This window comes from Candida parapsilosis, contig 005806 (genome assembly GCF_000182765.1).
Source record: "Candida parapsilosis strain CDC317 annotated contig 005806".
In the NCBI taxonomy this organism is placed as follows: domain Eukaryota; kingdom Fungi; phylum Ascomycota; class Pichiomycetes; order Serinales; family Debaryomycetaceae; genus Lodderomyces; species Lodderomyces parapsilosis.
Window position 1 is genome coordinate 175,823 of NW_023503279.1, and position 20,006 is coordinate 195,828.

Below are 20,006 nucleotides of genomic sequence, written 5' to 3' on the forward strand. Positions count from 1 at the left end.
AATGCCCAAGAACAAAGATGGCGATGTAGTCGAAATACCTCCAAAAGATGAGGAAGAACTCATATTAGAGAAATTGGTTTTTGGAGACCTTGCTGGGTTAGAAAGCAATTTGCGAAAAGTTGACAATTTGTATGATTTCGATGACGAAGAAGAAGTGGTTGATGAAATCGACAATGTCGACGATGATAATGGGGATGACAGTGATGGATTAGATGATGTACAAGATGAAGACTTGTTTTATATTGATGAAGGAGTACAAGGTGATGATGATAGTGAACGTATGGATGAGGATGTTTCATCAGCTAGTGACAATGATGACGAATCAGAAGATGATGAACTTGGAGATCAAGATTATGCTTGGGTCGATAGTGATGATGAGAAATTGAACGTGTCCCTAACTTCATCGGATCGGTTAAAGAAATTAAGAAAGACTCCCGATGATGATTTTATAAGTGGCAGAGCATACATGCTTAGGCTACGATCGCAATTTGAGAAGATATACCCACGACCAATATGGGCTGATCAACTAGGTCAAGACAAGGAGGAAGGAAATAGTTCAGATGATGATATAATACTTGACAATGGCGATGAAGAAAATGATGAGGAACAAAACAATCATCAACAGAATGGCAATCAAACTGCCGCATTATCAAAACTTCTATCATCGACGCATCAATTTGTCATTACAAAGCAATTGAAATTGATTTCACCATCAAGAATCTCGATAACAAGGTTAAAAGATGCAAATTATCAAAAATTGTCCAAAGGTGCCGTGCAAGCAATATCGTTCCATCCAACCCATCCAATCTTACTCACTGCTGGATTCGACAAAACTATCAGGCTTTACCAAATCGACGGCAAGACCAACAATTTCATCACCTCATACTTCTTAAAAAACTGTCCCATTATGAATTCTCAATTTTTGCCTCAAGGGGACAAGAATATAATCTATGCTGCTGGAAGAAGGAAATACATGAATAAGATTAATTTATCCACTGGAGAAATTTCCAAAATGAGTCGTATGTATGGCCATGAAAAAGTGCAGAAGTCATTTGAAAGTTTTAAATTGAGTCCTCGTGGTTCATTTATTGGATTGATTGGTAATTCAGGATGGTTCAACTTAATAAACGGAACCACGGGACAATGGATCAAGGGATTCAAGATTGAAGGCACTGTAGTGGATTTTGATTTTGCATTGGATGAATCATTTGTAATTGTTGTTAATTCAGCTGGTGATGTTTGGGAATTTGGGTTGATGGGAGGTAAACTTTCATCCAAGTCTGAAAATAAAATTATACGTAAATGGTCCGACGATGGGGGTGTTGGTGTAACCAAGATCAAATTGGGTGGGAGAAATAATAGCACGAGATGGGTGGCTATTGGTTCCAATACTGGGGTCGTTAACCTCTATGATCGACAACAATTTGATTCCCAAGTGCAACAACAACAACAACCAAAACCGTTCAAGACGGTTGAAAATCTAGTTACTTCCATTTCTTCACTTGTTTTCAACAACGATGGACAAGTGTTGGCTATTGCATCTAGGGGAAAACGAGATGCATTTAAATTGGTTCATTTACCTTCGGGAGCCGTATACAGCAATTGGCCCACTAGTGGTACACCATTAGGAAAAGTCACCAGTGTTGAGTTTTCACCAAATAATGAGATCCTAGCTATTGGTAATGAGGCAGGAAAGGTTACTCTTTGGAGGTTGAATCATTATTAAGTAGGGCGATATAGAAAAGAGCATGTTGCTACCAACCCACTTCTCATGTAAGAAAATCACGCCAATTAAGAAAAAAAAAAATATTCCACTCTGTAAAACGAAACGACAATTAACATACATATATACACACACACAGGCATCCATGCACGGAACACTAAGGACTTTAGGTAAAATAGTAGGAGCTCCGTATGTAAAGAAACATCACACTCAAGACGCTACATTCATTTTTACTAACACATTTTTTTTTCTTCCAGAAAGGGCCACGATCGTTATAGAGACCCCGTCACTCATCAAATAACACCAGCTCTATATCGGGTCAGACAACCATTTTTTTGGAGAAACACCATTGGATTGTTTGTCGTTGGAGCTATACCACTTGGGGTGTATTTGTACACGTTCCAAAAGATGACTGATGATGATTTTGGTGATATTCCAATTCCACCCATTAGTGATGAAGAATTGAAGAAATTGCAAAGTGAATACGAGGGTAAGACATAGGACATAGTTGTAGTGGGGGTGGGAATGGAGAGAGGGGGAGAGAGAGAGAGATCTGTGTATCTAGTCGTGTATATAGTCAGTTTTGTATGTTAAAATGCATGAAGGATTATTCTTGTTTCCAGTTGTGACAAACTATTCAAAATATTTAGATACGCCTCTGACGGGGTACGGAGCTGATTCATTGGTGGTGTCATATGCATCCAATATATCGTTTACTTCGCCGCTTGAGTTTTGTGATTTTGGTGAATTGTGTTCACCAACATGGACTCGCAGAACAATGGGCGGTTGGTTATAGACCAATTGGCCCTGATCATCATCAACATCGGTAAATGGATCTTGCAATGAAGATAGATTGTGCGACTCTTCTGTAAATGACCGTTGGATCGGTTTCCGTTTAGAGACCGTTTGTTGAGGATCAATATAGGGGGCAACATGTAAGGATTGGGGCTCTGTCATTGTATGATCAACGTGGTTGTTGGACTCTGAAAGCAAATTGGTTTGTGAATCCATAAGGTTTGGATTGCTGAGGTCGTAGGAGCTACCCGCAGTGTATGATCTTGTGGGGTAGCTAGGCATTCTTGTTGTTTGTGAATCCTCAAGTAAATCACCATCCTGCAAAAGCTTATTATGTGGCCTCAGTCGTTGTTTGTGGTAGTGAAGATCATTGTCATTGCCAAAACTTGTTTGGGTGTCACTTTGTTTGAGACTTTGATATCGCGTAGCAGCAGCATGTGGTTGTATGTTTGTTAAGCTACTGGTGCTGTTGTTACTGACTTTGGGATTTTCAAAAAGTTTATTTCTATTCTTCTCACGAAGAGTGCTGAGTCTCTTACTGAATGGTATGTTGTTACCACCATTACCACCAACACCACCACCCAAGGTGGAGAATACTTGTTCTGACTGTTGCAATTGGTCCAAAGATGGTTGCTGATGAAGAAGATCAAGTTGCAGTTCTCCGTATGGGTTTGGTTTTCCTTTATAATTCCAATCTCTCATGGCAATGCTTTCTTCTGAATCTGATCTTCCATAGTATACTCTAGTGTAACCTTTGTAATCAGATGGATACTCATCAATTTGGGGGAGTTGTGAAATGGCAGCTTCAGAAAGCAATCCTTCATCTCGCAATTCCTTCTTTGGTCTATGATGCTTGTTTACAGCATCAGCTACCGACTTGTTCACCAAATAACTGCAATAACTCTTGAAACCCTTGTAACCTTCTTTTCTAAGTGAAGTTTTCAATGGAATATACAGTAGCATGCCAAACAAGAATTTGAAAAAGAAGATGGCATAAATGAAGACTGATAAACACATAAAGCTCAAGATGATCGAAAGTCGTAAATTTGTCTTGGCAATGGTTCTGATGTTGCTTAATATATCATTGTTTAGTTCACCACCAGTAGCATAGTATCTCAAAGTAAGAATATTGATAACTTGTCTTGGAGTATCAGCAATAAGAATCTGGGGAGCATTTTGTATCTCATAATAGGTGTTGAAACAACATTGATCAAAAAATTTTCCTTCATCAATACTATTCATTAAACAAAAGCACGAGTAGGACTTGATGGAGTATATTTTTTTACAAATGGAGTTCAAATACACCATGGCAATGTTTTTAGTACGATAAATGTGTATGGCCCAAATCCAACAATAAATCAACAAGACAAATTGAAATATGATACAACCGGTGAAAATCCACTTGGCTATGGAGTAAGCATATGGTCGGTAATCATCAGTAGCCCATTTATGAAACACAAGAATGTTTAGACATGAATAAATATCGATAGCCAACAAGATGATGGCTAAAAACACGAGGATCCACATGTAGAAGTACCAACACATGGTGGAGCAGTTGTGGTTGTAGAAGTCATCAACTCGAACAACATCGAATGTCGATGTGTTTAACTCATACTTTTCGATTGCTCTCTCAGCATCCAAGTGATCTTTGAATGACGTGTCTTGCATAAGGGGAACAAAAAAAGGGCAAAAGAACAAAAGGCTGTGTGTAGTATGTTAAATGTAGTAGTTGAGTATATGGTACATTGAATAGTAGAATGTAAGTTATTGAGTTAGACTAGTGTTACTCTGAATATTGAAATGGGGTATGAAAGTCGATGGTGTTGGTAAACTAAACCTATTTTTAGATATCAATATTTGTGTTGTAGATCTGTGGTTTGGGTTAAAAATCTAAACGCCCAGTGCGTGTGAGTGAAGATGAGAAGAATAAGTTGATCTAGTGTGTTACACTTTTGGGATGTGTGGTGTATTTTCAGAATGTGTAAGATGTCCTCTAGATCAAATACAATAATGCCAATGGAACGCTGTTTAAGCAAGTGATTGCGTGTAGCAGTAGTGGTAGTAGTGGTAGTAGTGGTAGTTGTGGTATGTATCTTGAAACCAATCTGAAACAAGCCTCACTCACTGCTCGCTCGATCTCAACCGTTTTCAATTTTTGTGTAACTTGCTCAATTGGTAGCATTAATGGTTTCAAATACCCTCAACTGACATATAATTAAAAAGGTGTAATGACAGCATATATGTAACAAGTCTACTACCTTTTCCGTTAATATGAGTAACACAATCTACTATTGAAGGTTTCCCCTTTAGCATTCTTTTTGTTGAGGTTTCAGTACTGTCAAATCAGAATCAAAGGGGATCTAAACATAAATATCTTGTTTTATAGGTTTGTAGTGAAATTGCTGCAAAATATCCATTCATTTCCAACGAAACAAACTCAACCATGACAAGCACACATAGAGATCTGTTTCAACATACTTTCTTTATAGTGAGAGAGTATGACTAATCTGATCTACTACCGCCTTTCGCTCTCTCGCTCTCTCTTTCTCTATCTATATACCTGTTTCATCGTTTATAGTGCTTTACTATGAATATGGTAGCGCAACTACCAAACAATAAATTTTTTTCTTCTTCAACTTCATCTTTGTCTTTTTCATAATCCATACACACCTTAAAAGGATAGCTGATTGAACAATATACGCACACACACACACACACAGCTACATCAACTCAGACACACATCATAACCAATCATAACACACTCTGGCTGTGTTTCTCCTCCCCTTTACTCCCTTTATTTTCTAATTGTAATTTCAGAAAAACAGTAATTGCAAAAACCCTGTTCTATCAAAGATGTCAGTAAACAACAACAACAACAACAACACCACAGAGTTGATTATACGTCAACTAAATCAAGCCAAACAATTGGGAATCACCCAACCTGAAACATTTGTTAGGGTCTATAAACAAATCTTACCCATTATAAACAATAATCAATCATATGCCATCAAGCATTGGGGTATTGATCTCATTTATGAGACTTTTATCAAAAATATTTATCAAATACGAAATGTTGATAAAGTAGATCTTGCTATTGACTCTCTTGAAACTTTGACTATTCTCATGAATATACCTATAACTATCCAACAACAACAGCAGCAGCAACAACAACAGCAGCAACAACAACAACAACAACAACAACGGCAAGGTGGTCAAGTTAGAGAAGGGCACGACGTTGAGACTTTTGGCAAGTTGATTGATATCTCATTGATTGTTTACAAGTTGGCTTTCAAATACATTAGTGAAAATGACGGATGTAATTCACTTTGGAGTAAATTGACGGAATTGAAAAACTCATTGGTTAACAAATTCCAATCCAATTACCCACTAAGTCCATCAGATAGTAGTGAACATGATTTAATGAGAAATATAATCACCAAACTTGACCTTTTAAAATTCTTGATGACGGTGATTGATTTCCAATCAAAGACCCTGGTTATTGGTGAACCAATTTCCAAACCTGGATTTTCATTAAATGATGTACCACCAGATCATTCATTGATCAAGTATGAAAATATGGAATATGAGTCGCGACAATTGTTGACAATGGTTTTAAAAGTGTTTTATTTGGATATTATTATACCACCATTGGTAACTGCCACTTTAAACCACTGTATAATCATATTAAAAAAGAAACCTCAATTGGCAATGCAATTACTAGCAGCAGTTGAACAATATGATTCCAACTCGAAAAAGCAATCAAATTACCAATCAGTCGATGAATTCAAATTGGCAAGAAAATATGTTGATAGAAATATTAGAATCTTTCTCACTTATGCAAAGAGAAACTCATTGATCCCACCCAATATGAAACCTGCACTCGAAGGTCAGATTTCTGTTTTAACTGAAAGAGGAGTTGATTTGAGAAAGAAACATGTACTTTCCATTGAAGACAAGAGTATTAAAAAGAGACCATTTGAAGGATTTCATAATCCTTCGAAAAAGATCAAGATTATGGACTATAAACACTTGTATACTCTCAATGATCCAGCCGATAAATTGAATGAGTTTGATTTTAGCACTGTCCCAGCACAAACTTGTGCTAGAGTGGTGGTGAATGCATTGCAGAAGGCATCGGTATCGAGATTGACCAAGGCATTGGAAATTGTTGGTGATCGATACAAGGCAGCTCTAGTTCAACCAATTACTGTAAAGCAAGAAAAGTTTGATCCATTGTATGCTAATGGTGTAGGACCAGATGTTAATGCTAATGCTGGGGCCATCTCAGTGAAGAAAGAGTTTCCTAATGGCAACGAAGACGATGAAGATGATTTCGGTGATTATGACAATGATCAACAAGAGGATCCATCCTTCACTTTAGCGCCACCAGTGGAATTATCATTTAATGAAAAAAAGACCCACGTTTCAATTATTATTGACAATTTCTTCAAGCTTGCAAAAATTAACAACAACAGTACCACCCCAACAAATGAAACCACCAAACCTGAAGTCAAGCTGGAACACCCTGACTCTATAAATAAAGTCCTAACCGATGTTGCTATCAAATCATTCAATAAAGATACTTGGGTCCTCCTTTTAACAAGGTTAGCCACTAGAGGCATGAGAACAATTGCTGAGGAAGATGGAGTCGAGGACAAGGTCCCCGATGATCAAAATAAACAAGATATGGGAACCATGATCCGTGACGCCATTTTCAAGTATTTTATTGAAAATATTCATGATCGGGTCGACGTTGTTATTGAATGGTTAAATGAAGAATGGTTTAGTGAGCAAACGTTTCAACAAAATAGAATGAAACAGCTGGGGAAAACTGAGACCAATGTCAATGGAAATGGCGCTGGAGGAGGTACTACTGACACTACTGGAGCCGGTTCCAAACTCTTGCTGTCACAAGTACCTACCCCCATCTACTACAAATGGGCAAACAAAGTACTCGATTCAATGATTAACTACTTGGAACCAAAAGATAAGCGTATTTTCCTCAGATTGCTTAGTGATTTACCAATGTTGAATGAAGAAATGTTGACCAAGATTAAATCGCTTTGTTTTGATCCTGCTAGATCAAGTATTGGATTCTTGTCATTGCAATTCTTGTGCATGTATCGACCTCCTGCAAAGAGCATTTGTGTCAAGATTTTAAACGAGTTGAGTGAGAGTGATCAAGCTGATGTGAGCGAGGAAGCCAAGAGGAAGTTGAGTAGACTATGAGTAAGCTATATAGAGTATAGGTACATCTATTCTTTTTGGTGATGGGTTGTATTATCGTTTGTAGAATGTAGGTGCAAAGACTGATTTTGGTAGCTCCAAAATCAACGACGTTTGAAATCTCGAAAGCAACAACAACAATGACAAAGAATAACAACGATAATTACTCTTTGTACCCCCTCAATATACGACTCTCCCCAACATGAGTGGCAGCATATTTAATACTGGAGAAGAAGAGGACCCATGGTCCTCTACCGCTGGATGGAATGATACTGATACCAAACCAATTGTAAAGAGTCCCATCCCCTCACTTTCCCCCACCCCGTACCAATCTACTTACCTCACATCATCAGAACTACTCAACCAAACAAGAGCAGGAGATAATGGGCCCAGTGGTGCCAGCGGCAACTCCAGACCATCAATTTCAATGTCCAATGTCCCTGCCAGCTACGAATCAATTCGTTCTCACTTGGTCAATAAAATCACCACCATCAATGATTTTGAATTTTACATTTTGGACAAATTGATTGAATTACAGTATTTGACAAATTATCAAAAAACCAAACTCTTGGATATTGTATATGACAACGACTTGATTCCAGTTACCTTGGCTCAGAATTTCTATCAAATCTTGGGGTTAATTGCTTTGGAAATTGATGTTCCTGGATCAGGAGATTTTGTTACTTTACAATTCAAATTAAACAATTTACCGGAATTGCCTCAACAGTTTGTTAAATTGATCAAAAGAGAAGATGCCAATGATGAAGCAATCAATGATCCACTTAGAGCCAACACATCAAGAGCCAATGATGTTAATATAGAAGATGTTGATGCAACAACTGCTGATTGGAACCAGAGGGGTAAAATTGACCCTGTGCTAACTGACCATTCTGACTCTCAACATCAACTCTTGGGAGACAATAGTAACAAAGATGATGGTGATGATGATGGTGATGGGGTGAGTCCTCAAGATGCATCGTATATTGAGAAATATATCGAGGATGTTAGAGATGAGTTCAAACCATTGGTTCTTGATGATACACCGGTCAAGATCAAAGAACTTCCCGAGAAAGAGGGGCTCTTGTTCAAGCATATCAATTATATAATCACTCATAATTTGGTATTGGGCCAAGGTAGTGGTGGTGGACTGTCGGGACAAAAGAAAGTTATCAGAAGATACTCTGATTTTGCATGGTATGTTTGACAACACATTGCGCCCTTTTTTTTTTACTAAATTTTACTAACTAGTTATGATGTTTTAGGTTGTTGGAGTACTTGTTACAAAAGTATCCTTTTCGGGTGATTCCTGGCTTACCACCAAAGAAATTCACTGGTATGTATAACGAAAATGACACACCCTCACCACTTTTTTTTTTTGTTTTCAAGAACCTAGTATACTAATAAACTGCAGTAGGAGCGTCACCCGATTCACAATTTTTACAACGTCGTCGTCGTGGTTTACATCGGTTCTTGAACCAATTGGTTAAACACCCCGTATTCAAACAGGAACCAATTGTGCAATCTTTTCTCACCGTTCCCTCCGATTTAACCACTTGGAAAAAGCAAGCCAAGATTGATTACTCCATTGAATTTAAGGGCCAAAAAATCCAGACTGTATTTATAAATACCATATGGCCAGCTATAAGTCAAGAGTTTTTACGTGATTGGGCTCAAGCTGAACAAAATATTCGAAACTTGATTGAAAAATGGACAAAGTTGGTTATTCTTGTTGAACGATATGAAAGAAGACAACAACAAATGAGTTTTGATAATCAAAAATTTGTCGAAATTTTGAATCAATTCAAGAGACTAGATACAACAGTTTATCCACAAGATCAAAATGCCATGTTGCAGAATAATGATATTGATGGCATCAATAGTGGATTAACTTTGATTGGCGACAGCTATACCAAATCATCACAAGCAATTGTTGATGATAGTTATACGATAAACACCAAGACTTTGGAAAAATTGAAAAACTATATGGATTATTTGTACTCTTTTTTGGAGTTGTTTGAAAGAAGTAAACAATTGTCAAATAATCAAATTGACATGTTGAATAAACGCATCAAGGAGAATGAATTAAATTTCAAAAAACTAACCAATGGACCTACAAATGGTAAAGAAGTTGAATTAAACAAGTTAAGACAATCGATTATAAATGATAAACAAGAGATTTTCCAACAATTGAATCGAGATTGGTTGATTAAACAATGTTGTTTTAAAGAGTATGTCATGTTTCAGGAGACCCAATATTTGATAAGTGAAGTATGGGTGGAGTGGTGTAAAAGTAGACACAAGTTGCAAGAAAAGTTGTTCAATTTGTCAGAAAGTTTGAGTACTGAATTAATCAATGATATGCCAATAAGTAGGTAAAAAAAAAAAAAGAGACAAGTGAATACGAACCAGACTATTGTCGGGTTCAAAAGGTGAGACTAATCTTGTTTCTTCCATTTTGCAATCAATTCATGAGTTGGTAACGGGTTTAGTTCATCATTGAAATATTGTCGATCTAGTACTTTAGATATCGATAGGTCATTAATTGCACGTTTGAACTCATCATCATCATTATCATCATTATCATCACCGTTATCACCATTATTTCCCCCTCTCGTTTCTCCAACTCTTGCCTTCCTGCCTTGTTTGCATCTTAATCTAGCTAGTATTTTGCCTACCTCGACTCCCAACTCAGCACCTTTAGGGAATGCATCGTCGAAACCGCGCTGTAGTTGATCTTCTCGGTGAGCAGTTATGCCATCAATATACCCCTGTTTGCGATGTTGTCGTATCACGTCATTGTACGCTAGTTGTTCCTGTCTACGTCGAGGAATGCTCTCTTGACCATCATCGTAATCATTGTCGATGGCCCATATATCATCATAATGATTGTCTTCCAGTTGTTCTTTAGACTGATGCACCAGACTTTCTAGATTGGGTTTGCACGAGCAGGTGTTGTTTTGATTAGACAGACATGTAGCCATGGCTCAAATATACACCTTAACACCACAAATGAAAACTATGTCTATTACAAGTGCCTGTTGTTTATCAAAAACCCAACCCAAACGATGAAGTCGTGCAAGTATGTTCAAAAAAACAAAAGTTGTACTATTTGTCTCTCTCTTTGTTGAACAACACAATTGGTGGTCGTGGGGGGGAAGGAAGAGCAAGCACTTTACCAAACACAAGACAACTTTCAAAGCGTGTACATATATGTATCTATAGAACACACACACACGCACACACACACTAACACACACGCACACACGCACACTTGTACGCATACACTTATACAGAGTATACATATATAACCACTAGAGTCAACTAGAGACATAATCGTATCTGAGTTTGCTGTACACTTTTATCCTTAATTAGTTTTTGGTTGTTTTTGGTTGTTTTCGTTTTTTTTTGTTTTTTTTTTTTTCGCCAGCCATCAGAAGAACTTGAAGAACAAGTAGCAGCAGCAGCAGCAGCAGCAGCAGCAGCAGCAGCAGCAGCAACAGCAGTATTAGCAACAGCACAAGAACAAGAACAGTTTCATCAGCAACACTGGGGCGTAATATCTACAACTGATATTCCATTCTCCTCAGCATCACCCAAAAGTGCTGGCCACTTTTCTTTATCCTCCACAATTTGATGAATTAAACGCGACCCGCCTACGTCTTTGGAAATGTCACAAGAAGATATTATAACTCAAGTTACACCAGACTCGCCACCACAATTGGCATCTGCCACCAACAATACTAACAACAGCACTTCCAACGATGACGTTGATTTCAACTCACTTATCCATTTGAATCTAAGAGGCACCGAATTTACCATTACACGAGATGAATTGATGAGTTTACCTGAAAGTATATTGCTTTGTCTTTTCCCCAATGGTGTTTTCCTCGATGTAAATGGACAAATCATTAGTAATTTAACTGAAGAGGATGTTGTTTATGTCAATTTTGATCCTCAATGTTTTCATTATATCATTGATGTTTTCCGCAAAGCACAAACTGATTTGACGAGGATGTCCTCATCACAGCAAAGTTTACAATTGAGCCCTCAAGTTAGTGGTAGTGGGATGTCGAAAGCACAACAGCAACAAGAGAGTAACATTCTTCAAACTAAACCTGCTATAATTGTATTGCGAGAGGATTTGGATTTCTATGTAATCCCACCAATTGCTGGGTTAAACCGAGAGGAAATGAGACAATTGAAAAAGGGGGTCAGTGTTGAATTACTCAAGAATAAATTGATCTTTTCAGGATTAGGCTATAAATTCGAAGAGGATGACCCAATATTGATTGGAGATGATGGATCTATAATGCAAGATGCTAATGAAAAACAAGAGAATGGCAGTAAAGGATTAGGTCCTGCTGAACAACATCTTTTTGATATGTTGTGTAGTTCGGGATTTGATACGAAAGATAAATGGGGATCAAGGAGTTTAGAACCTGGTAAATGTGTTATTTCATCATTGTCATTGGTAAGATTGAAAACAGAACGGGAGAAGGAAAAAGAACGACAACGGGAAAAAGAGTTGAATCAACAAACACCATCGGATACTCCACCAGACTCACCTTCATTAACACCAACTACATCACATGCAAGTGGCACCACTGCTAATGCCAATGGCGAAAGATCACGGTCACGACCAAGATCAAGAATTGCTCAATTGGCAAGTAGTGCTTCAAGAGCAGCATCACGTTCACTTTCACTGAAGCGGAATAGTAGTAGTGCCAAAGCTGACCCAAATCAGACCAAATTGTTGTTGTTTTGGCGTAAACCAGCTAGGAAATGTTGGTGGTCACATGGATGGATTACTATAAATATTGATGTTGCTGATTTGAAGGAATTGGAAGAAGACGGAAGTGGTGGCGATACCAATGGCGGTAGTGCCAATGGTGACGGTGGTGATCCTGCTAAATTGAGTGTCAAGGTGCATGTGAGAAGAGTGTGGACTTTGGAATTATCAATAATTACGTGATACATGAGTATATCGCCACCATTGCCGCTAAATCCAATGCTCTAGCTAATCTTTGATAAAACACCAATCAAATCAAAAGAAAAGGGAAAGAAGAAACAGATGGAGGTTCTTTTCTTTTTTTTTTTTTTTTTTTTTGAGTGGATGACTTGGTTGGGTTGGTTCTTGAATCCTAATAAACTTAAAAAAGGGATGCTTTTAGATTTGAATATCCCTTTGTTTCTGTAACTATCATCATATATATATATATATATGTATATATCATTTTACCTTTAATAGAAGCTCCTATAATTGCTAATCATAACAATGTTAATAGTCTATAGATAAGACAATAAACGTTAATCGTTCTAGATGTAGTAGATGTAGTAGATGTCTAGCATCGAAAAGCGTAAAGAAAAGTGTGGAGAGTTACTATAAATAGATGAAAATAGACGTTGACTTGAAGTATGGGAGATCCGTTTAATAAACAAAGTGGACAGCTTATGGTTTTGCTTGAAAGGAAGTTTTCAAGTAGAAGTAGAACTGATTCTCACACCTTTATCTGTTGGAAATTGCATAAAGTGTGGATAAAAGATAACGATAGATTGATAATGATTATAATAATGATTACAATCTCACAAGAAGAGTGAAGAAGAGAAAGAAACTCCTCCCCCGAAAAAAAAAAACCAATTTAATCAATTCAATCTTTTTACTCTCTTGAAAAAGGTTGTGTTGGTTGGTTATCTACTTTACTTATCGTAATTGACACGGAAACTACATACACTAACAACAACACAAATAACACATCATACCCTATTGACACAAGCTATACCTAGCAGAAGTGGATTGAACACAACTACACCTTCTTTGCTATCGCACTTCATTCAATTGTTATTTCAACAGTAGCAATTTCATCCCCGCCATTATCTGACCCACAGTTTTTTCAGAAGGGGTATATCCAACCAAGTCTTGAAGTTCAACCACAGATAAGGAACAATATAACGGCAGCTTAAACATACTGTCTTTTAGCACTATAGTATTTAAAACTAACCATTGGCGTGAGTGGGAACGATTTTTGCACTTTTTTACACAACTCTTCGTTTTCCAATATACAAACGTATGATTATCAAAACCCTATCCAAAGTCAACCCCATAGCTTAATAACCACCAATGAGTCGGAATTTTACAGAGATTGAAGTAGATCAATCGTCAGGGACTTTGGACTTGCATTCTCCTTTCCATGATCCAGGCCATCCTACATCCATGCTATCAACACCAACAACGACTACAAGAACAACAAGAACAACAACAACAACATCGTCGTCGTCGTTATCGTTGTCGTCCACCTCGTCATTGACTAATATTGCTGATTCGCAACTGCATCATCATGTCCATGATGTCAAATCACTCAATTTAGATACATATAGTGACCGCAGTGAGAGCATCAAACCACCAGTAACGAGTGCGTCGTCATTGTCAATACCAAGCTTATCAATAACTTCCTCAAGGGTACATCTGGCAGCACCAGCACCAGCACCAGCACCAGCACCAGCACCAGCAGCACCAGCTTCCCAGAAATCAAATTTGCCTACAACAACAACATCATCATCATCATCACCATCATCATCATCATCATCATGCTTAACTGTAAACCCTCACAAATCGTGCAAAAGGTCATCGTCATCGTCCAATGATCTAATATATGAAAGAGATAGATTTAGAGCTAGACTTAAAAGCTTCAACGTATCGTTTACAAACAGCAATGACACTGAAGGCGTTGATTCCGGGGTAAAAGATTCACACGCTAGCGGATACTGTGAATGCCACGATGAACCAGAATCTCTCGAAGGCGATGTAAACCCCTGTGACGTTTGTGATGGAATTGGGTTCAAAACCACCAAATTATCAATGTCACAACCAGATGAATTACGCAAACAGGCTGACGATTTCAAATTTAACCACTTGTCATTGCTACAACTCAAACACATGTTTCATGAGTATTTCAATTCGCAACTCCCGCCTACAAATGAAATGTTTCCCTGGCTACATGGATTACATGAAGATAATTTTGCTCAACGATCATTTTTCTTGCATCAGCAACAACAACAACAACAGAAATTGGGTCTTGTTGGAGACAGTAATGTGTTTATGGACTACAAGACTGCCAAGCCGAAAAACGTACGGTTTTTGATGTGTGTAACTGACGGGTCCCTAGCTGTTGAATTACACAATACTGTGCGGTTGAGTGAAATTTTGCAAAAGATTGATGTGTCGAAATCGGAAATTAGAGATATTGTTGCCTTGATTTGGAAAAGCATTGATCATGAAAAATTGAGTAACAGTTTTAACCATAAACAAGAAGAGGAAATGATTGATTTATTAACCGCTGATTGTATCAAGCTCAATGTGGTGCCATTTTTTTTAAACTTGGATCCAGATAGAGGGATCTCGCTACGTAATTTTCAAATCCAAGTTGCTAAATTATCAATTTGTTCCGATTTTGTTGTGTACGGTATCGACTATGATACTATGCAGTCCATTGCTAGAGTTCTTTGGTTAGCACAAAGAGATGAGGAGCAATCCTCGGGAGTTTGTGCACCTGAAAGGAAAGTTTACATTTTGGATCAACATTTCAGTGATGCGTATCAACAAATGGCATCTGTTTCATTAAATGCACCACTACGAAGCTTTTTCCATTTCTCGAAATTGTCAACAGTTAATCTAAGCTACAAGTTGAAGGACCCTTTGCTATTATGGGACAACAATTTCCAACTACGAGAAAAAGTTGAAACGACATTGATGTCAACAGCTTCAAAGATTTGCCAAAATGTGTTTGTGGGCAATCATTGGGATCATCAAATAATGCTTCATTATTTACAAAATAACAACTCAGTGACCCCCGAGCATCATTCAAAAGGGGTAATACATGGGTATAGCTCGCCAACAAACTCATTAATGTTGCGCAATTGTCATCTGTCATTGGACTATATCAGTATGTTACCACACCCCAAATTTAACTACAAATTATTCATCCAGTGCCATTCCGATGCATCATTCCCTGATTTAACCGAACTAGCTGAATTGTTATTCAAGTATACTATATCATCTCACGATAGTGAAGAAATTCAAGAAAGTCATCATTTACTGTTTCCACCTTCAGGATCCATTGGCATTGGCGATTGTAAACGAGATAATCTTCGACTGATTGTCAATATTTGCAAATTGATTTACTTGTATTCATCATCAATGTCGTCCAAGGGGTTGGGAACTTTGATTTATTGCTCAGATGGCTATACTGAGTCATCATTGTTGGTGTTTTGTTATTTGATGTATGCATTGAATCTCCCCTTGGATGAAGTAATGTTGAAGTTGCACAATGAGTATGAACGACCATTTTATATATTCAATAGTGACGTGGTGATATTGCGCAAGTTGGAACCATTGTTGAGAAAGTATAGCCCCTTGGTGAAACGTGGTGGTGGTGATGGTAAGATGATCAATTGGGGTGAGATGGAGGAGATTTCATCAGCTGAGATTAATGAGATCTTGTTGGGTGTGCCGAAAAAGAATTCAAATGCCAAGTTTGGATATATTTTCAACGATGAGGATTCGTCATTGAGCGAGGCAAGTTCATCAAGTAGTGATGACGATAGTGAGGAGAATGAGGATGATGATGATGATGATGATGATGATGAAGAAACTGAGGCTCGCAAATTTGCAATTGACTGGGTAAAAGAAGTTGAAGGATCAATCCCATCAAAAATCTTACCTTATTTATACCTTGGCTCATTAAAACATGCACTGTGTCTACCATTGCTAAACAAGTTGGGAATTAAAAAAGTGATTTCAGTGGGTGAATCCCTACCTTGGTTGAATGGATACAAATTCCGCAAGTATAATGAAACTCAAGTTGACGAAGGTTTAGATGAAAACATTGAGATAATCCATATCCACCCCAAAAAGCAGCACCATCGACATCATCATCGTCACAACAATCGGACTACTAATCTTCACTGGAATACCACAATCGATACAATAATGAAGGTGAATAATTTAGAAGATGATGGCATTGATGAATTATCAGAACAATTACCCAAGATTTTGGATTTCATCAATCAAGAATATGTAAAAACCAACGGCAACACAAAGATTCTTGTACATTGTCGAGTGGGAGTTAGTCGAAGTGCCACTGTTGTTATTGCTGAGATTATTAAACGGTTTCAAGTTAGTTTACCCATGGCTTATTTATATGTCAGAGTACGCAGACTTAATATCATTATTCAGCCGAACTTGAGGTTTATGTATGAGTTGTTCAAGTGGGAGCACAATTTGAAGTTGGGCAGATTACAGGAGAGCTCAAAAGCTGGCTGCGATGGATGTGATGGATGTGATGGATGTGATGTTGGAAGTGAATCCCCAGTGGGTCCGTATCATGATGGAACCCACTACTTACGAGAAATTGATTGGTTTATGATGTGTCGAGAGATTATGAAGTTGAATTTACCATACTTGAATAATTAAAGGCGTGTGATTTATATTCACTTTTTTTTCTCCTTGGTTGTTGTTTTTCATTTATTTTTTGGTATCAAGTACGTGTGATACCCCTCGTTACTTCTATAACTTATACTATGTATTATTACCATGAATTTTAGACATTTATTTCGGTATAGAGATTTTGGTATCTTGTGGGCTCTTGGTTTTTGTATGTGATTTGGTAGTGTAAACTTGGCTCATTTTCACCCAAAATTTTTTTTCTACGAATTGGGTGGTGGTAAAGAGAAATCTCATCAAGGGGGATACTTGAAGCAAAAGTTTACACTCAAACATCAAATTACATAGAATCTTTCTTGTTTCGATCAAAGCTATATTTATTGTACTAAACAGCTCGACGGATTTCAACACTTTCAATAGAGTGAGACATAGCTAAAGTGAATTGATCTTTTTTTACTCCCCTTTTGCAATGTCGTCGAATCAGTCAAATCCTATATTTGTGGATCCATCAATTGTAACACTTGAGAAGGATGCATCTACAATACTGTCATTGAGTCAGGATAGACCGCACCAGCAAAATGAAAGAAAACAATCACATTCTTCGATTCATAACTTGGAACCAGGAAATGCATTGAGTAGATTGTTGGATAGTGCGATGGCTCACGCAGCTAAAGAGTCGACTCCAGAAGCAACAAACACCGAAGCTGGTCAGGCAATACAAGATGCAGATACTGAGACAGTGGAATTGGAGGCTCTTTTGAATTTTATTCCCCCCTCAAAACAAGATATGGAGAATATATACTCAATCAACCGATTGCTCAAGTTGAAATTTGAAGTTAATGATGTCCCACATATCAAAAGCTCATTACCGGAGTTGTCATTTTGGAGATTGAAAGCTCAGCGTGAACCTCACCCAAGACACTTGAATAACAATTTGAATGGAGAAAATGGTGGTATCTACAAAAGTAAAAAGTTCAAAAAGCATCAAAATGAAACATGGGAAAGAGGGAAAACTCATAGCAACAATTATGGTGAAAACAATCATAAACTGGATCATTTCACTCGTCGTGGTGCTCGTCATGGATTTGCTAGAGCTGAAGAATTGGATTCACTTTCCAATGATAAAATTTCCCAATTGTTAGGCGAAGGACCCGATGAGTTGGAACCGGAATGGGATGCTGAAATTATCGGTGATGGTAAAATCGGCAAATCTTCAGGAGGAGGAGGAGAAGGAGGCGCAGATGATGACTTGGCTCATATGTCAATGATGAATATGGGACAAACGGTTGAAGACTTTGAGAAATGGAAGTATCAGATGAAGTTGCAAGAAAGGAGAAGAAAAGGTGAAGTGGTTGATGAAGAAGTTGAACAGCAAAAATTGGCTGATGATGAAAGCGCGGCAAAGAATGCCGGTAATGAAGTTGACAATTTCTTTTCATTTATTAAACCAACACATAAGGAGCCAGACTTTGATGAGGAAGTTGTTGTTTCAGCAACAGTTGAGGAACTGGCCCCTCAAGCAAATGCAAGCGCCCCTGCAAGCAACAATGCTAGCCATCGGTCTTCTCGTTTCTCATCATTTTTTCAACAACCAAATACGTCGTCGCCAACTAAACAAGCTGACAAGGGCGCTGTCGATCAACAGAAACCGCCTGTTACGCTGGCAGCTATGCCTCCTCCACCAGGATTTTCAAAGTTTTTTGGAGGTCAAAAGAGTGGTCCACAAACACCACAATATACCTCAGAGCCCCCTCTGTTGAATGCAAGCGAGACTGGATTGCCCCGATTGCAAAGGCTGGAATCTTCTTGGTCATCACCTCTGGGTCTTCCTCCACCTCAAGCTCAAAAAGAACATGGTGCTCCATTGCAACAGCAACAGCATCAGTCGCAGCCTCAACCACCAATGCCCCACCAATCTTCCAATGACAATTTCTTCCGTTCCTTATTAAAAAAGAAGGAAAATGTCCAGCCATCTCCACCTTCAGCAACGTCAAGTCCGGCTGTTGAACGTCCACCATATCCCGTGCACGATGAGAAAAGATCAAGCTTAACTGAATCAGATGTAGTGGCAGGCCAAGGCCAGTTGAGTAGAAAAGCATCCTCAGGAACAGAGGGAGAAGGCCGATTCAGGGGCGCGCCTCCTCAACAACAGCAACAGCAACCAATATACCCCGGTCAACTCCCTCCAGGATTGTTTCCACCTGGTCAATTGCCACCTTGGATGAGTGGACCACCTCCAAAACAACAGATGGGTAATCTCCCACCGGGTTTTCAACCTCCTATGCCACATCATCAATTCCAGCAACCACCACGTCAACATGATCTACAACGGGAGAAGGATAAGCAAGGTGATTCCACCCAGTCACCTCAACAACCGAAGGCACCCCAACTGCAGCAACAACAACAAAGATTTTCATATCAACCTGGGCCTGGCCAACAACACCAACAACAATCAGGCGGACGTATGCCAATGCCACCACCACCAGGTATGTTCCCCAATGGGTTTATGCCACCTATGCCCCCACCACCAGGTTCCAATTTTCCACCAGGGCAAGGTCCGCCACCACCAGGATTCCGTCAACCTCAAATACCACCCGCGTTTATAAATAATCCGAATGCAAGATTTATTCCTCCACAGTACTTGGGTATGCAAGGCGGGTCACCACAGATGCCTCCACCACCTGGGTTTCAACAACATCAACCACGCATGGGGCAGCAAGGGCCTAGTCAGCAACCTCAACAACAATTGCAACAATCGCAATCTCAAAATCCGGAGAAACAGTAGAAGGGGAGAGGGTGCAGAGAGTTTATGTGATGCCAACG

At 38.5% G+C, this 20,006-nt stretch overlaps 9 protein-coding genes across 9 annotated transcripts; 7 read left to right on the plus strand and 2 right to left on the minus strand. All coding sequences in view use genetic code 12, as the record gives it.

Annotated features, from left to right (window-relative positions):
• Position 1: 1 nt before the first annotated feature.
• On the plus strand, positions 2-1,726 carry UTP18 (Utp18p; the record flags this gene model as incomplete). Its single annotated transcript, XM_036807433.1, has 1 exon — positions 2-1,726. The coding sequence occupies one exon, from the start codon at positions 2-4 to the stop codon at positions 1,724-1,726; it is 1,725 nt and encodes a 574-aa protein (XP_036664271.1).
• Positions 1,727-1,748: 22 nt separating this feature from the next.
• Positions 1,749-2,224, plus strand: CPAR2_300830 (uncharacterized protein; the record flags this gene model as incomplete). The annotated part of the gene is made up of 2 exons (XM_036807436.1): positions 1,749-1,912; positions 1,981-2,224. The coding sequence occupies 2 exons, from the start codon at positions 1,749-1,751 to the stop codon at positions 2,222-2,224; spliced, it is 408 nt and encodes a 135-aa protein (XP_036664272.1).
• A 132-nt stretch (positions 2,225-2,356) lies between these two features.
• Positions 2,357-4,186, minus strand: KCH1 (Kch1p; the record flags this gene model as incomplete). The annotated part of the gene is made up of 1 exon (XM_036807437.1): positions 2,357-4,186. The coding sequence occupies one exon, from the start codon at positions 4,184-4,186 to the stop codon at positions 2,357-2,359; it is 1,830 nt and encodes a 609-aa protein (XP_036664273.1).
• Positions 4,187-5,371: 1,185 nt separating this feature from the next.
• CPAR2_300850 (RNA-processing protein) lies at positions 5,372-7,747 on the plus strand (the record flags this gene model as incomplete). Its single annotated transcript, XM_036807438.1, has 1 exon — positions 5,372-7,747. The coding sequence occupies one exon, from the start codon at positions 5,372-5,374 to the stop codon at positions 7,745-7,747; it is 2,376 nt and encodes a 791-aa protein (XP_036664274.1).
• Positions 7,748-7,946: 199 nt separating this feature from the next.
• Positions 7,947-10,120, plus strand: CPAR2_300860 (uncharacterized protein; the record flags this gene model as incomplete). Its single annotated transcript, XM_036807439.1, has 3 exons — positions 7,947-8,938; positions 9,007-9,077; positions 9,156-10,120. 3 exons carry the CDS (start codon positions 7,947-7,949, stop codon positions 10,118-10,120), a joined length of 2,028 nt encoding a protein of 675 aa, XP_036664275.1.
• Positions 10,121-10,179: 59 nt separating this feature from the next.
• YAE1 (Yae1p) lies at positions 10,180-10,725 on the minus strand (the record flags this gene model as incomplete). Its single annotated transcript, XM_036807440.1, has 1 exon — positions 10,180-10,725. The coding sequence occupies one exon, from the start codon at positions 10,723-10,725 to the stop codon at positions 10,180-10,182; it is 546 nt and encodes a 181-aa protein (XP_036664276.1).
• A 686-nt stretch (positions 10,726-11,411) lies between these two features.
• On the plus strand, positions 11,412-12,716 carry CPAR2_300880 (uncharacterized protein; the record flags this gene model as incomplete). Its single annotated transcript, XM_036807441.1, has 1 exon — positions 11,412-12,716. The coding sequence occupies one exon, from the start codon at positions 11,412-11,414 to the stop codon at positions 12,714-12,716; it is 1,305 nt and encodes a 434-aa protein (XP_036664277.1).
• Positions 12,717-13,862: 1,146 nt separating this feature from the next.
• On the plus strand, positions 13,863-17,213 carry CPAR2_300890 (tyrosine/serine/threonine protein phosphatase; the record flags this gene model as incomplete). Its single annotated transcript, XM_036807442.1, has 1 exon — positions 13,863-17,213. One exon carries the CDS (start codon positions 13,863-13,865, stop codon positions 17,211-17,213), a length of 3,351 nt encoding a protein of 1,116 aa, XP_036664278.1.
• Positions 17,214-17,652: 439 nt separating this feature from the next.
• CPAR2_300900 (uncharacterized protein) lies at positions 17,653-19,968 on the plus strand (the record flags this gene model as incomplete). Its single annotated transcript, XM_036807443.1, has 1 exon — positions 17,653-19,968. The coding sequence occupies one exon, from the start codon at positions 17,653-17,655 to the stop codon at positions 19,966-19,968; it is 2,316 nt and encodes a 771-aa protein (XP_036664279.1).
• Between the last annotated feature and the right edge of the window lie 38 nt (positions 19,969-20,006).